Source organism: Rhea americana, unplaced genomic scaffold (assembly GCF_003343005.1).
Source record: "Rhea americana isolate MKP2758 unplaced genomic scaffold, rheAme1 scaffold_260, whole genome shotgun sequence".
Taxonomy (NCBI): Eukaryota; Metazoa; Chordata; class Aves; order Rheiformes; family Rheidae; genus Rhea; species Rhea americana.
In genome coordinates, this window is record NW_028186380.1 from 24,295 (window position 1) to 42,456 (window position 18,162).

General features: G+C 40.6%; 1 protein-coding gene across 1 annotated transcript in view; it reads right to left on the reverse strand.

Moving 5' to 3' along the window:
- The window catches only part of LOC146594362 (PRKC apoptosis WT1 regulator protein-like), a gene marked incomplete at its 3' end in the record, with an annotated part of 39,425 nt that extends 22,559 nt beyond the window's left edge, over window positions 1-16,866 (reverse strand). The window contains exon 1 of the mRNA XM_085307651.1: window positions 16,159-16,866. Within this exon, the coding sequence (XP_085163777.1) occupies window positions 16,159-16,656 (498 nt within the window). The remainder of the gene's footprint in view (window positions 1-16,158) is intronic.
- Window positions 16,867-18,162: the final 1,296 nt, after the last annotated feature.

Here is an 18,162-nt window from a genome sequence, read left to right on the forward strand (position 1 = left end):
AAAAAAATCTACTTAAAATTGCAGCAAAAAAAAATTTATAAGCCCAAACTTCTCTTTGCTAATCATAATGTTTGATATTGACAAAATTCTGGTCTGATACCACTTATTGGTCCACACATTCCCACCAAACTTCAGCAGGAGCTCTATTCCTGCTTCCTGAGAACATTCCTACAGAGTGCTGCTATGCTGAGCCAGTGACCGCTGCAAACCAATTCAAAGACTGGCATTTGGCAATTTGCTTCAGATTCTCTCAGGGGGAGAAAAAACAGTTTGAATTTGAATTTTACATTTCAGATTTTAGCTCAGATTGACATAGCCAAGCTAATGCTCACATTTTAGCTTGGATTCATATGCACTTGTGTGAACCACAATTTCGTTCAGCTGTGTTTTTTAAATGTCTGTAAACTTGCATGCCATTTTAGAACCAACAATAGAACCCAAAGCAGTGGGTACATATCTGACTTGAAACACACTTTGCATTCTCCTATTTCAWGCCCAAATTCCATCGTTCTACTCTCCCTTTGCCATGCCTTTTCATCATTATTATTTCCCCATAATACCACTGCTTCAGATTTGAGGTCCGTGACATGTATTGAGAAAGAGTTTATTTCCTCAGGCACATGAACGCCGCATCAATGTAGAGCCTGCTTTGATTCAAAAACATAGCTGCATTTATCCAAYATATTGCCAAATCCAGTAAACACCGTTGGAAGTGGGAAGCAATGCAGACATCCGAAGGGTTGAGAGTCAGCTTGAATATCTCTACAGCACRTTTCTAGATGTACATTTCCCAGTACTTTTAGATGGAGTTGGGTTAGGTCAGCATGATTTATTAACCCCAAGCTCATCAGTGCATAAATGCTGTCAGTGCTCCCAAACAGGAGCTCAAAGCAAAACAACCCTCAACCTGAACTAATAAACCATACCAGCCTACACAAAGCCATGAGGATGTCTAAACTCATCATAGGGAAACTATATAACTAACTGATAGGTTACAAAGTAGAGAATTCAGGCTTCAGATCTAAGTTTCAAGGCACTCTGACCCAGCTCACAGCAAGTGCTAAAAGCTTTAGAACATATAAACACATGAAAAAATCTCCAAGTCTTTTTAAATAAACAAAACATGAAGAAATTTATGAAGAAACAAAAAGGGAAGCAGAACAGTGGCTAGGCTTATTTCATGTGTGCACAAATACATACCCATTTCTAATTTCCTATGTTTTGGGTCTCAACCACTCTTCCATTTTMTAAAAAATGTAGTAAGCTATGAGAAGTGGTTTATAGTGTTGAGTTGCGTAGCAACACCTGTGTTCAAATAGCCTCTGGGTAAGTTTGACAAAAACTGATCTGACATCTGACGAGCCTAATTTTTTTTTAATTGAAAGAAGCAAACCCAAAGAATGGAATTATATTAATACACCCATTTATGTTTCAGACCACACATAATGGCTGAAAAGTGTTAGACAGCAGTACACTCACTGTCTGCCTCAGGCTAAAACTATGTCCCAAATTTTGTTATAAAAGTCTGTTGCCTGAGGCACCACTATTTTAGGAAGACAATTATGATACATATCATCTTCATCAGGATGCAGGAAGTCTTTATATGCACTTACTGTACAAGTTTTCTTAATTTTTAGTTTAATTGCCTTTTAAGAAAGAATTATCTCTAGGGTTTCCATGTCTTTGTAGCCACAGGAGTTCATTAAGGACAAATAAAATTAAGGACTCCATGATTTTTTCAATTCTTTCAGTTAGTAACAAATCAAAAGAGTAGAGAAATAGACTGAATAGGAAATTCTTTCACAGATGTCTCAGGACCATCAAAATCTCATTCTCCCATTATTCCAGAATGCCTGACTGTAGGCCCCTAAGTAGTTGTTATGTATGCTGAAAATGCACAATTCCAATCCACTTCCCTGGAATACTTTGTTAGAGCACTCAGCATATCAACTATATGCCACTTCAACATTCAGCTGTAGATTTCCAAATTTGAAAATGTATCTCATTTCTCAATTTACTGAATTTAATACCTTCTTGCTAAAAGAAGCATGATCATAATGTAATGCTTCTCCATTGCCCAYTGTAATACAAACTCCCACAACAACCACTTCTGTTAAATCTGCCAAGGTTTGCTCCTGTGCTGTTCTTGTCTCATTTTTTTCCCCAGAGAAGAAGCCTGCAATCTGGTGTGCTCAAACTTCATGAGCCAAAGCAAGAAGTCTGAAAACCCTTTAATCTCATCTCAGCATTTCTGTATTAGAAATGTGTATGATTAAAAAATAAGTTTTTCTGGCATCAAACACTARTGCAAAACATCTCAATTCATTACTGCTTCACTTTTTTTCCCTTAAAGTAAGGACCCAAAGAACTGCTCTATAAAATCACTCTGTACATTCATTAAATTTCAGAATCATTCAGCATGYCTAAGCACTTTATAGAAGTTTAGAGTTTTGGTCTAATTGAAATGACAAAGTCATCGAATTACCCTCTGAAGCACAATATAATATGTATTAAAAACTAAATCTTTAATATTGGAGACAGTACTTTAATTTAAATAGCACTTTTCATGTAAGGATCTGAATGGTTTTATAGAAGGGAAAAAAAGCAGCTCTGAACACAGTTGTGTAAGAGGCAGAATCTAATCACAGAACTTAAGCAACTTATTTAGAACTGGGTCAGGACAACAACCTGCAACAGGACCAAGCACTTCCAGCTTCTATTCCAAAATTTACAGGTTTTTACTGAAAACAGACCTCACAGAAAACTTTGACTATAAGAATGTAAGAAGTTATATAGGTTATATAACTATTTTATATGAAAGCCCATCATGCTTCTGGAAAAAAAAAGATAAATTTTTGATTTTCTATTCTAGAAGTAATTCTGGTAAATATCATCGGCACTACAAACAATTGATCACTATACGTAAAGGCTGAAAATTAAATAGTTAATAAATCAGTAAGAAGAATGGAACAGATAGGCAAGGAATCTATACTGTGTTCCAGGTAATACATACTGAAACAGTGCTTCTAGCRTCTAAAGAACATGTGTCATAAAGGTAAGAGGAGGAAAGTTATTTAGTTAACTAAGGTCACGTTACTAAGACATTAGGCATTGCTGCCTGGCCAGTGATGTGTACGCCCAACACAAAATGACTTTTGATATTTGGTTCATTGTACACAAGAAGATGAAAGCAATGATACTATTTCTGGCTGGATTTACTCTACAAAAACTGATAAACTACGCAAGCACAAGTAAAGATTCACACACCTTGCATTTCAAATTTGTTGTTAATACTCTGGGACACAGACTACAAGCAGACCTGTTGCTAAACTTAGAATGAATATCTTAAGTAAAATATTCAAAAAAGAAAAAAAGTAACACAAACAAGGCACTGGCATAGTTATCTTGGCAAAGCATTACTTAATTGAACAATGATAATAAGTAACTCCTAATTTAACTGACAAATAGAAAAAAGGTTTTTTAATGGACTTTGAAATTACACATTATTGACTAACTGGTTAGTTGGACCTTGTGGAGAATTATTCAGACTAAACTACATTCTTAGAGCTCTTTCTAAATGGCAAAGTACATTGTTGTTTTAAGCAGACCTAATTTAGGAAAGATTTTAATARCAGATATAATAACCTATTTTAAGGTACAAGAACATCAATTAACTCCTGAACTTGTAAATAAATGTCTGTTCTCATAAGCTCAGAAGACTTTGAAGAATAGTTTGTAAACGCAAGAAAAAAAAAAAAAAGATCAAACTGAAGAGTTTCATACTCTTAATGTAATTATAAAAGATGTAGATAAATTTAGTTTTCTTTAGTGCTACTGGCTTCAAGAAGGGGGTAAAACAACACAAAAAGCACTCTAAACAATTGAGAAGCTATTTTAAAATCAAGAAAACCCATTCAAGAATGAAGACTGCACTTTATTTTTATCACTACTTCAATCATTAGGAACTAGTTTCTTATGTGRCATTTATACACATACAATTTGTAGACAGTTGTCTCAGTCTCTGACATACACTTAGCAATTTTTATATACAAGAAAAAAATCCAACAGCAATCTGCAACACATTTTTTCCTTTTCYCTCCCCAGAATAAAATATAGAAAGAAAAGATAAAATATGCAAAAAGATCCCCCAACTGTCAGCATTTTTAAGCTCAAGGCAACTGTTTACCTGGTAGGATCTAGATGCTTCTAGGTATTACAGTACACACACTTCTTTCTTATTTGAATTAAAAAAAAAAAAAAAATCAAAAGAGATTGGAATTTGGTAGCTAGAGACAACAATTACAAAAGACCAGATTCAGAAAACAATCTGTATTGGATTGAACAACCACAGGTTAGTCCACTTAATACAGTATTTATCTTTCCGCTTTAAAAAGGGTCTTTAACCAGATACTTATTTCAAAAGGATTAATTCTGATAAACTAAAAGGAGCTGGTTTGCAAAATGACCTGAACTTGGCTACACAAGAGCTTGTCTGAGGAGGATTCACAATGTCTCTTATGCAAAGCGGTACAACAGTAAGGACCTGTATCTCAAATAAGACAGAAGAACATCCAAAAATTGCTAACCCAGAAGTCCATAAAATAACATGGATTGGATGTGAACTGGTCCACAAAAAAAAGCCCATCTTCAGGTATGAGTCCACTGCAACTTAAGCCAATTTATGGTTTTACATCAGATGAACCATCTCCCTCAACTGATGAGCCACAAAGTTCAAATGCTTGCACAGAGCAAGGGGGGTTACAACAGCAAGCCCACAAAAAATATTTCTAAGGGATAGCAGTAGATTACTGAGTATGAGTGAACAGCCTGTCAGACAAGAAAAAGGAAACAGATCAGAGATCCTGGCAAATTAACCTTAAATTGAAATCAGAAAAAAATCTCCTAACCATTAGAACAGGTTTGCTGTAGAATAATTTGTGAATAAGAACCATGAAATGAAGCAAATAGGTACTCTAAGGCAGAGGGGAGGGGGAATAATAATAATAATAAAAGTGGTTCTGCATCTGTGAGAGTTAAGAAACATGAACCTCACCATCCAATGATTTTATGTTCACAGTTTACACAGGTTCAAGTGGAGACTGAACAAGTACTTAGAAGATGAATTCATTTTAATTTCTATCTATTTAGTAATCTTCATCTGATGCTTCCAGATGAAAACTGCAAAGAGGCTAAAATACTATTTCATAAGAAAAACCCGACTGAATTGCTACATTCTTTTTCTTTCCTAGGTATCTGTTTACGGCCTTTGTAGTGGTACAGTAATGAGCTCAGTGGCTTGCTCCTTGGTCAGACCTACTGTAATTGCTACTTTCTTATGGTGAACTGAGAGCATGAATGAAGCTAGAGCTATACAGAGTGAATAAATGACCCTTATATGCATGCAGTGGAAAAAGGTTAGGCCATATGACCCTGGAAATCACTTGTAACTTTGTTCCTTCAAACACTAAGCTGTGCATTGCACAGAAAGTAATTCATAAAGCATGTATCAATAATTACAGTGAACAGGTAGGACAGAAAGATCCTCTGACATAAAAAGGTGCAGCAATACTGTGGGGGGAATAAATGAGGAAAGAAGGGAAATCCCACTTGTTGATAGTTCTRTTCCTGCCTACCAATCTAGTCCTGCATGACATTCATGCATTTGGCTTAGATGCCATATACACAGATGATCGGTAATTATTCAACACTTCTTACACATCTGAGTGCTATATGCATTCTACCCAGCTATCTTACCTCTATGCCTCAAATCCCATTAGTATGTGTTATTTCGGCTGAGTAAAACAGGCCTAAATTGCTGCTCTGCCAAAAAATGAAAAAAAAAACCTTCAATCTTTTATTTCCAGTTGTCTCAGGCAGCCTTTAAGTCAGGCTCTTCGTAGCAGTGCATGGCAGGAGAAATGAGAGACAACAGACATGAACCGAACAAGAGAGGTTCTGGTGAAATAGCAAGAACATCTTGATGTCCCATTAGGACAGTCAAGSATTGAATAAAGGGTTGCCCAGCTAGGCTATGCTGCCTCTATCCTTGGAGGTTTTCAGGATCTGACTGAATAAAGCCTTGAGAAACCTGATCTGATCCCATAGCTGACCCTGATTTCAGCAGGAGGCTGGAATAGAGACCTCCCGATGTCCCACCCAGGCTGAATTAATCTGAGATTCAACATCTGCACACAGAAAGCTCCCAGTAAGGCCCCAGACCCAGCCTCTACAAGTCTTTCTCTCTTCTACGAAACAGCCTCTGACTTAGGCTCAAGACAATAGTTACCTACAGAGGCTTCACCTCAGGAAAACCAATGCTGCCTCAGTGCCAGGGAAGTACTGCATAACAGATACCATACAAAACCAACGCCTAACACACATTTTTGTTTAGGGATGGGTGAGATTTAGGGGTTAAGATAGGTAAAAACTGTGGTTGCTACAGGTTTATTTCATTTCATTGGGATTTTTTGTTTGTTTTGAGGCTTACCTTCGATGAGAATGATTTTTTTCATATTAGACACAAAACTTGGCTATTTTAAAGGTGAAGTGTGATTACTGTATGCAAGACTATACGATAGAGTTGCATATAACATTTGCAAGTCTGGAATAAGAGGCTTAAATGGTCTAGTCCTTCTTAGCAACATGGAAGGAGATCAAATGCAGTAAAATCCTGAAAAAAAAAAAAAACACATCGGGTTTTGGTTATTTTAATTTCCCATGACCTTATGAAGCATGGGAAACAAGTCATCCACCTACGGTTTTTCATTTGAGAAGAGTCTTTAAATATACAACTCCAAGTTAAAGCAACAGAGGTAAAAATACACATATAATAATGTTATCTTTACACTATCTGATTTACATTCATTATATTTGTCTGAAATTTTTAAGACATGCATATGGACTCATGTGGAACTGAACACTCATAACTTGTTTTCCAGAAGTCCCGTGCATACTTTGAGCTACAAAACAATTCAGCAAAGCAATGGAGTAAAAATGACAAGCTTCTACCAAGTAATACCTTGCATTTCAATTCATATTGTCATGTTCAGTTTCAGGAGCTTTTTTTGTTTTAATCTTTTCTTGTGGAAAAGAAACATAGCTCTCACCAGCTCCTACTGGGAACATACACAGAAACCACATTTTTGAGAATTTTTTTTTTTTTTTTTTAAGTGGCACAAGAGTAACTGCTCAAACTCATTCACTAAGATGCATGCATATTCAAGTTACATGAAGCAAAATTAAAATACAGTAAGGCATGACTTTGAAGTTTTGTGAGGGGAGAGGAGGGGTTTTTTTGTAGGACAAGATGGATTTCTATTCGTTTCAAGAGCAGTTTGCTTTTTTCAGCTTGGTTCCTTTAAAATCAACACATCTGGGATATAGTACATTCAAAGTATTAACAGGCTGCTGTAAAGGAAAATTATAACATAAATCTGGAGAAATTAAAAAAAAAAAAAGATTTTGCAGGTCTTCCAGTTGTTTATAACTGACTGCTTAAACTAATCCATCCATATTTTCTTTCTTTCCTTATCCACAGAGAATACGACATCTGTTGAAAATGAGGGAAGGATGACTATTTTTCTACTTTTTCAAGTTTTTAACTCATAGAAATAGTTTTCATATAAAAATATATACATATTTTCAAGACATATATCATAAATAAAGCACACTACCCAGTCTAGATGGAAGTTTCATTTAAAAAAAAAAAAAACTTCTTGAGTTTGTGTGCCCTTTTGTGTTCGGGGGCTGTTTTTTGTTCATTTGTTTGGGGTTTCTTTTAAGGGGGTGGAACATTCTTCAGTCTACTGAACCTGTAGTATAAAATTAATCATAGACTAAATTAATTTTAACTTTGGAAGTTAAGACCTGGAATCAGTGCAGTTTCATTAGAAATAGTCAAACCAAAGTCAAAATAAGGAAGTTCAAAATGCAAATTGACCATAACATGTTCCGTCTACTATAAAATATCCCCCAAACAGAAAAGACGAATTTCATCATACAATATACTTTGTACTTTGTCATTTATTCCAAATCTCTCCTTTCTARTGTGTTCAAAAGGTAAGCCTTTCAGTACTCCCTACCCTGAATAATCAGAACTAATGAATCAGGATCCTCAAAGTCCTGAAGGCATTTTGAAGTTATAGTAATTCCAAACCTTGAGGTTTTAGAAACAGCAGTTCTTTTCCATTTATCCTTTTGTTTTTTTCAGCCTTCAGGGTTTACTCATTAAGTTATTATTTCCACAGTTATGAATGTTAGAACTTGCTTCTGAAAGACCTGAGATTGCTCTGTAAACCCATTAGCTTCAGAAAATGGTATTCTAAATAAATGAATAAACATCACAATCATAGAATCGGTAAGGATGGAAGGGACCTCTGGAGATCATCTAGTCCAACCCTCAAACAAGTGGCCTGTACAGGAATCGAATCCACAATCTTGGCATATTAGCACYATGCTCTAACAAACTGAGCTAAACCTAACCCACAAGATAAAGTAGAGGGGGATTCAACCACAGAATAAAGCCAAAACACAAATGCATTGTTTTCCTTCATTCAGGACACTATCATTACAATACCCTAGATTAAAGGGATTTACAGTACTGTGCAATATCTCRGTATTTAACAATATGAGGAACATTTTCCATGGGAAAAAAAAATCTATCCTAATATTAGTCTTCCAAAGCATTATTAGCTTCATATATCTGTGACAAAATAATTGAGCAACAAGATGGACTGACACCTTGCCATTGTTCAAACTACTGATTATTTTGTCCTGTTGCTTTGGGAGAAAAAAGTTTTCCAGCACTTTGCTACCAATAGGAAACTACAAAAGCCTACATAATTTCTCCCACACAAGCAATCTCAATGATTCAGCTGTGTTAGTKTTAACAGCTCTAGTAACAGGGTTTTCTGCACCAGCACCTGCAGGAAGTTTGAAAGTTTTCTTCAACAACACGTGGTGAAGCAGGGCCTTTGACTTGGGCTTGCCATCYGACCAAACTGGTGAAATACAGACCAGGTATGTTCGCTATAAGGTGGTGGAAAATTGGCTGCACCTTCAGGCTTGAACAGTTGTAACTGGTAGTATAAATTGCAACTGGCAGCCAGTTACTAGAGATATCCCTTGGGGGTTGATGCTAGAGCCAGTATGATGTAGTATCTTTATTAACAACCTGAATGATGGGGTGGCAAGCACTCTAAGCAAGTCTGGCTGAAAACAAATTTGTGGGGAGTGGCTGAGAGGCTGGAGGGCAGACCTCAACAGCCTGGACAAATGGGCCAACAGAAACCTCAAGAAGTTCCATAAAGATAAAATCCAAGGTCTGCCTCTAGGATGCAACAGGACAGACAGGGGACCAGCTGGCTAGAAATTAGCTTTGTAGGAAAGGGCCTCTGAGTCCTCTTGGGCAAGCTGAAGTCAGCACTGAAGGTCAACTGCACACTTTTGTCATAACACTAACCAAAAGCGTCGCTAGCAGGTCAAGAGAAGTGGTTATTCTTCCTCTACTCAGCTCATGTAAGGCTGCATCTGGAGCACTGTGTCCAGTTTTAAGTACACAGAACAAGACAGACACTGACTTACTGGTGCAAGACYAGTGGAGTGTTACCAAAATGGTCAGTGGACTGCAGCATCTGAAGTTCAAGGACAGTTTGATTTGGAYTTGTTCTACCTGGAGAAGAGAAGGGGGAAGGAGAGGAAGAAGAAATTGTATTGACATCTTCAGCTCCCTAATAGGAAGGCACAGAGAAGACTAAGACAGACTCAACAGAAGTGCACAGAAGTGCAACAGGACAATAGATAAAAAGGCCAGAATAAGAAATTCCAACTAGATATTAGGGGGAAAAAAGAAAGAAAGAAAAGTGAGGTGGTCARACACAGAAACAGGTTTCCCAGTGAAGTTATGGGATGTTTACCCTTGGAGATAKGCAAAATTCAACTATACAAGGTCCTCCTGAGCTACCTGATCAAAATGAGCCCTGCTTTGAGCAGGGGACTGGGCTAGAYCACTTTTTCAAAGGTCCTTCCCAACCTGTATTACCATATGATCACATGCCTATCACAATGAAATGCACTATTCACACATGTTTAGAGAAAGAGGGGAAATCTTTAGCTCCTTGTCTTAACCACATGATCAGACTCATTTTCATGCTTATATGCCTGAGCCACTAATTGCAAACAACCAAGAGGTAGGGTTTTTTGTTTGTAGATCAATCTATCATTTAAACAAATCATTTCCAATTTGAAGAACAGATTAAGGCATTTTTATAAAACAATCAAATATTCTCAAAGCAATTGCTTATTATACAGAAGCTTTGAAAAAAAAATGGAAGACAAGTCATACTTGCAGCATGTTCACTTTAGTGTGAACTGATCACATCAATGTTCTTTCCACACACTCCACTTTTCAGTAAGAACGAAATCAACCCACTCCCACCGAAAAGCAGATGCCTCACATGTTTATTTCAAATTAAAAGTAGATTATACGTACAGCTAACAGGTTGTTTCTACTCTTTACCTTACACTAATTTTTTTACAGATAAATCTTTTTCTTGTAAGTAGGCTTTAGGAACAAAACAATGACACGACATAGTGTTCCAATCTTAAGTGGTGAGAAACAACCTAGGAAGGACACAAGGACGTATTTATCTTTTCAGCCAACTAGCATCTACATTTGGGTTAGGGTTATTGGCTCTATGACAAACCTGCAAGAAAAGGCAGCAACTGGCAAGGATGAACATTTCAAGAAACTTTCAACCACCAATTACAACCTAAATGAAATACTTTCAGAATTCAGAATTGAGCAAAATAGTAAATAAAGAACTTTACTTACATTGCATTTATTTTCCAACCAATTACCTATCATTTCAGATGATTCATCCCAAAAAAGGAGAGTGAAAAACTAAGAATGCAATAATGTTTTCCAAATACACCTAATTATTAAAAGATCATTTTAAAAACCAACCTTCCTAAAACTGCATTTAGAGATAAATGCTAAGTGAAAACAATTAGAGGGAAATTAATGGCTTCTGATACTTTTTCACCACCCACTGTTCTTCCCATTCCAGTARGAACGGGCATTGGAATTTTAAAAAGTAGGTAAATAATCAGTAAATCAGTAGTTTCTACTTGATTCCTGTGAATTCTTGCACATGTGCAAAAGAAGAAGTGAGATCTAAGTTCGTCATATGCTGAAAAACCACACACACACACACAAAAAAAAAAAAAAAAAGAATGTGCCTCTTGAACAGATACTGCCCAGAGACTTGGCTGAACAGAATTCACGAGCGCATCAACAGAGAAAGACTGGAAGAAGATAATCTCAACACACTGCTTGGTGAACAAATTCGTTTTATTCCTGTTCCATATATGGTCCTTCCTTCAGACATGGCAGGGTAAAAGAAGCTATTTTTCCTGGGAAGAGCGAATACTCTCAGATTTTTGATAAAGCAAAGCAAGCAGTAGGACATTCTAACGTAACATGAAAGGTCATCCAGGTCAAATAAACGTATTTTAGACTTTTGTCATAGCACTGATGCCTCTATATGGATGGGAAAGATATCTTTGATTAGGCATAATTCTTTCTCCTCCCCCTCCCCCATATTTTTTGAACAAATGTTTACTGAAACATTTTTCTTCTAAAATATGTAAAAAAAAAAAAGTTGCTTCACAAGAGAAATATACATRGAAGCTAGACAACGCAAAGATACTTTCATTAAGGTAGAGAGATGACTACAGTTGCTCTTTCATTTAATTTAATCCTTAACAGGGCATCAGCAAAGAAAGATATGCCTTAGGGTAAACTTCTGGTCAAAAGAATCCAATCACTGGTATAAGATTCCACTCCCGTCTCTCGCTGTCAGCCTTTCAGAGGAGAATTTCAGTTGCTTTCCAACTTACCCAGTAATTGCTAAGCCTGACACATTTGGCATTTAAAGTTTCCTCAAGGTTTTCCAACTGGAGCTCAGCAACCGCCTGTCGATCTACACAGCACACTGGACTACACTAGTAGCAGGAACTCTTTCCCCACATAAGGGGCACATCTCTCTCTGCTTACTTACAATTTGGTGACTCAGTTTGACAACTACTAGGCACCACATACGCATTCCTCTCTGAAACAGCAGCCAAACTCCTGGCAGTAAGCCAACAGCTTGGTTTCAAGAAGTCATATCCTTATAGGTGTTCATAAGAAGACAACAGATGAACATAAATTGGCTGAACATCCTAGCAAATTCAACATTTGAAATACTTAATAAGTTTCTTCAGTATTTCCCATAAATGGATCAGGAGACTGTTCTATCTCATGTGCAAAATACACAGACCCCAGTTCTTTACACCTTTTTAAATCATTCATCACCCTGTTACTAACGGAAGAACACTTCTGAATTTAGACAACTTCCAGCTGTTAGACAAAAATGTAAACTTTGTCCATAGGTTCATTAAATCAAAGTTAGCTAACTGTTCTTTCTAGATCAACTAAATTTTTGATTATATATTTATATATACCTTTTTTAAGAGGTAACCACAGAAATAGTTGTAATTCTGCTGGTCAGGGTTCAAGGAGGAAAAAGAAAAAAAAAAGAAAAAAGTCACCAACAAAGCTATGCCAGCAGAAGCCTCCAGTGTAAACAATTAAAAAAGTAAAGCTGCACTTTCACCAGTGTAACTTTTGTTTTGCTTGGCACAAGACAGAAGAATTACTATAACAATACAAAACATGAGTCCAATAGTATATRTAAATCCTCACAAAGCACTGTCAATATACAGCATAACAGGAAACCTATGCACTTCTTGGATAGATATTAGCACAGCTGCAAACGGGAAAAATATTACAGAAAACTYAACACCTACACCAAGGGAATACCTACAAACTGAACAACACCTCTAACATAGCAAAAATAAGTTACACCTCGCATGCTTTAAAATCTATACATTTATGGATAAAATGCTAATAAGCAAAGAATAATTTCAAAATCCTGCTAGGAAGCTTGACTGGTAAAAATCCTTTCATCATCAAGTTAAGATATATGTTTTGTTAAAAGCAGAGTCAGTAAATTGAATGTGTAAGGGGGAAGGTTATAAAGCTTAATATTTAAAAAAGCAAATTTAAGTAGTAATGAAWTCAGATACAATTTAAATTACTTTTAACACAACTTCAAGATCTATTAGGAGGCAACAAAACCAAACTAACCAGTACCTGATAGTATTCAGGGTGAAATCAAATTACTAAGATTCAACAAGCTATCAAGAAACTACTTTATAACCAGTAAAAAGGAAAAAAAAAGCTGCAAGTATTTCAGAAGTCATTTTCAAAAGCCATCAGTGCTTAGATAAGCACCAGAAGATAAAATAGAGCTTTTAATTCTAGCACAATGGCCTCTAAATACAAAACATCATCACAACTCCCAACCTGTCACCATTTGTTTTCACAGCCTCCCCCTATGGCTTCAGTCTTGAACATTCAAGTCATGTAACTTTTTAAGATCTAGCCCTATTACCTTCCTATTGAACGGAAGGAAATTAATAATTAATGAATAATGATCTGCTAACATTTTTCACGCCTATTCTAAGATAACTGGAACAACACAAACTTTCACTTTTCCTATTCCACCATCCTTCATTAATATTAAATCTTCTCACTGCATTACAACTGAGATTAGATTTATTGGGGGTAGAAAATGTTTTTGCATTCTCCTGTGGGCCAAGAAGCTTCTAGGTTTAAGTATCTTCCGTGTTCTATAGGCAGTTATCAGCTTTAATTTCAGGCATCACAATCTCCTCTTTATCGTCATTCTCCACCAACTGTGCCCTGCTAATCATAAAAGAGGAGAAGCATAGCATGAAATGGCAACTCAGTTCTAGAAAATGATAAAAAACAAAAAAAACAAAAAACAAAAAAAAACATAGCTAAGAAAAAATTCCAATAAAGCTCTAAAAGATCATCCAGGGAAAAGTAATATTAAAGCACACAGATAGAGCTGGAAGTGCTAAGTGATTAAATTCAGTATTTAGTACTACCTAGTCACTATGTATARCATACTAAAGCTAAACTTAGCATCTAAAGGAGAAAGAACAAGGAAGTTTAAAATCAACAAAACTCCAATTTATTCTTCTAACAAGTTATCACCTACACAACCGCCTTCTTTGGTAGGAATTCAGTATTAAGGTCACAGAAAGTTAGCAGAACTTAAACTTAGTATATCTGGATCAGTGCTTTAAAACATTTTCTCACAAGTAAATAGATATATGAAAGAGAGGATAAATAAATATTGTGGAATATTCATTAATGGTTACTCACATTTGAAAATGAACACGTCATTTTTGAAGCTGTCCACCATTAAGAATAATCTAGTGTTCTCAAGCTAAATAATTCTTAAGAACATAAGCAGTAATGATTAAAAATATTTAAGAAATGTGAAAAACCTGCAAAAAAGTAGTTTTGCATAAATACATGTCAGTCAAAATGTAGCACTCACTAATAGTGATGTTTCCAGTAACACCTGGTACAGACATCACTATTATCACCATTTATTAATATTTGACCCTGGATATCTGATAGAATGATTATTCGCTAGTTACAGGAATAACCAAAAAAAAGACGTAAGAAGCTTCCACAAAGTGCAATTACACAGTGACAGATGCCCAAATTATTAGGGCCTAAGATATATGCAAATAKACAAGAAGTTGCTTCTCAATGCCTATGTTAATGTTGGCCCACACACCCACTCACACATATATACAAGTAGCAGATTCTCAAGGTTCCTGAGCAAAGATTGTGTTTTCCTGGAAAGCAAATCAAATTTTGAGGAAGGTTTATTTAAAAAATAAATAAAGGAAATAAAGAAGTGGGGGGGGCGGAGATGGAGAAAACCGGGAACTATTAAAGGGCACTAGTTTCAGAAAGGGACTGAGGAAAGGGGACACAGCSGAGATCCTAAAATGAAGTGCTGAACTGCTGCAACATGCAAAAGCAATATTAACTGAACCATGACTGGTTTACTTGGGGAAATAAAGATATGGCATTTCTAAAGTCCAGATAGGAGCACAAAGGAGGGAATTATTTAGGGGGTTCTGTATTAAATAAAAACTATGGAACAGAAAATTCGAAGATTTTAAAAAAAAAAAGAGAGAGAGAGAGAAAGAAAGAAAGAAAGAAAAACCTCTCGCTTGTATCCATCACTTTCCAAAGCAGGAGTATTCAAGACCCATGCCAGAACACTTCACCTCGAAGTAAAGACTATGCAAGCAAGGAAACTAATCACTTCAATTAAGAAATGCAGGACAAGCCCTTAAGAAGACAGTTTTAAGGATTTCCTCTGTCCCCAGAACTCATTCATTCCTCCCCTCCTGATACCTTCGCACATACAAATGACTGCTGGCAAAGTGTTTATGTCCCAAAGAAAGGACTAGTGACTTCAGACAGAGAGAACAGGCTCTCTGCTGCTGCTGCTGCTTTAGGAACAAATATCTTGTTTTTATTGTCATTTTAATAATCTCTAGTGTTAATCAAAGGAAGTGATAACACAAGTTTTTTTCTACAAGGACGCTGGTCACCAGCATTAATGCAAACTTGTAGACCCAAACATAGCTTTGTTTAAAGCTTCCTCTGGCCTTTCTTATTGACTGCACAAAGCCGAAGACTTGGTTATCATTCTTCTGAATTCCTCTAGGAGTATTATAAATCAATGCCAGATTTTTATACTAGTAGCAAACCACAGAGGACAGTAGTGTTGGCTGATAAAAATATCCTGCTCTGCCTTCAAAAAAAACCGCTCTTTAAACCACTACATTTTTTCCAGTGCAGGAAATTCTTTCGGGTTCCAAGCTGAATAATATTTACACCTGAACACCTCCTCGGAGCTGATAAATCAGGTCTTCGTTACTATCGTTTTGATCGTATTTTAACGAGCAAGTATCTCTCAGTGGGATCTTCCAGTAGTCACGGACGTTACTCCCTGCCAATATGAAGACTTTCCCTCCCCACCCCCCGGAAAAGAAAAGAAAATACTCTTACAGTGTGTGTGTGTGTGAATATATACATATATATAAAATCTGCACACGCAGAGCTCAAGCGCCGCCCGCCCGGGCGCCTCCCGCCGCGCCCGCGGCTCAGGTGCGGCCGTGGCGGCGGCCGGGCGCCCCCGCGCCCCGCGGGCTCACCTCGGCGGCCGGGATGTTCACCACACCTGTCGACCTCCGCTTCTCCCGCAGCTTCCTCTTCTCGATCTGCCCTTTCCCCTTCCTGGCGCTGGGGCCGGCGCTCTTCCCCTTGGCGGCCAGCTTCTCCTCGCCCTCCGGGGAGCCGGCGGCGGCCGGGGGCTTGGCGGCAGGCTCTGCCCCCCGGCCGCCGGCCAGGCCCGGCAGCGGCTCCTTGGCGGGGGCGGCCCTGCTCAAGGCGGCGCTGGCGAGGCTGACGCAGTGGACGGCCCCGCCGCCGGGGGGCGCCGGCCGCTCCGGCACGGCGGCCGGACCGCCGGGGTGCAGGTTGTTGTTGAGCTCGGCGGAGGACGTGCCMCCGAGCGGCTTGGCCTCGCCCCCGGCCGCGGCCGCCTGGCCCGGCGGCGCCTGCTTGGCCCGCATCTTCTCCCGCTTAGCTTTCCACTCCTCCAGAAAGTCCGTGGTGCTGCCCCCGGCGCCGCGGTAGCCCCCCGTCGCCATGTTCCCGGCGGCGAGGGCGCCCCAGCTGCACCTCTGCCACCAGCGCCCGCCCGGAGGCGGCTCTGCCGCTGCCCGCGGAGGAGAGGTCTCGGCGGGGCGGGCGGCAGGCAGGCACGGGGGCGGAGAGACGGGCTCGGAGGAGCACAAACACCCTGGAGAGAAACAAAAGCGGAGCCGTGAAACATCCACGGCGCGGCCCGTCCTCCTCCTCCTCCTCCTCCTGCCTCCCCGCGAGCCCCCACGGCCCGGCCCGGCCCGGCCCCCGTCTCCCCCCCAGAGGGACGAGGCGCCACCAGCGCCCTCCCTCAGGCGCGGAGCTCCCGCGGCTCCGACCCAGCGCGCCCGCCCACCTCCCCTCACCCCCCCGCCCGCCGCGTGCCGGCTCCCCCCGCGCACCCGCCACCGGCGCCCAGCCGCCTGCCTGGGGGGCGGGGGGGGAGGGAAGGGCTGCGCGGCCGCGGAGCGGCGCGGAGCGGCGCCGGGCTCTCACCTCCCGCCCGGCGGGGCCGCGGCACGGGCGGTCCCCAGCGCCGGCGGCACCAGGTGAGCGGCACCGCCTCCCGCCGTCCCGGAAGGAGCGGCGCGGCCCCGAGGCTTCCCGAGCTTCCCCCCCTCCCGCCCTCCCCTTTCCCCATCGCGGCGCGGACGGAGCCGAAGCGAGGGCGGAAACTGCCGACATGGCCCTTAACAATGGGGCGCGCGCCGCGGGCGGGCAGGCAGGGAGGCTCGGCCCGGCCCGGCCCGGCGCGCACTGCGACCCCGCCGCGCCTCGCCGGGTGCCCGCCGCCGCAGCCGCGCCGTGCAGCCACCTGCCCCGCGCAGAGCCCGGCCGGAGGCGAGGCAGCGGCGAGGCGGGCGGGGCCGCAGGCGAGGGCTGGGGGCGCCGCCAACGGCCGCGCGAGCTCCCGCGCCGCGTTAGGCCACGCTCCCGCGCAGCGGCGTTTGCCTCAAGCCCCCTCCGGTGAGGGAGTCCCGCCGCCTCCCTCCGCAGCCGGCTTTTTGTCGCGGCGGGCCGTGGCGTGAGGAGCTAGCGGGGAGGGGCGGCGGGAGCCGGGCCGCGTGCCCGTGCGCGGCTGCCTCACGCTGTCGCTAATAACACGCCAAAAGCCTGACTTCGTGAATTTTTAACTTCAGTGGTCATTAGGAAAACTCTGTGCTCGGCGAGAAATGCTATAGGCAGCTGCGCCACATTAGCTTGAGCGCTCCTGACTCCGTGAAGCGCATGGAGGCAGCGAGGACTTGGTGTGTGTTGTGACTGAAAATGCAGCGATCGCTACTTGTCCTACTGCTGAACGGGGCTGGTACATAGTAGGAAGACTCTGAAGTTAATCACTCCCACAGCGTAACAACTTCCTCTTGTCTGCAGCTCTGGTGGGCAGACTGAAGTTATTAGTAGACCTCACTAGTATCTGCAGTGAGGATGGGGCTGAATCTGTGTTACCCTCGTGGTGTGAGAAGCAAAGGTGCAAGGGCTTTCTTTCTGCCACTGTGCAAAAGCTTCAAAGA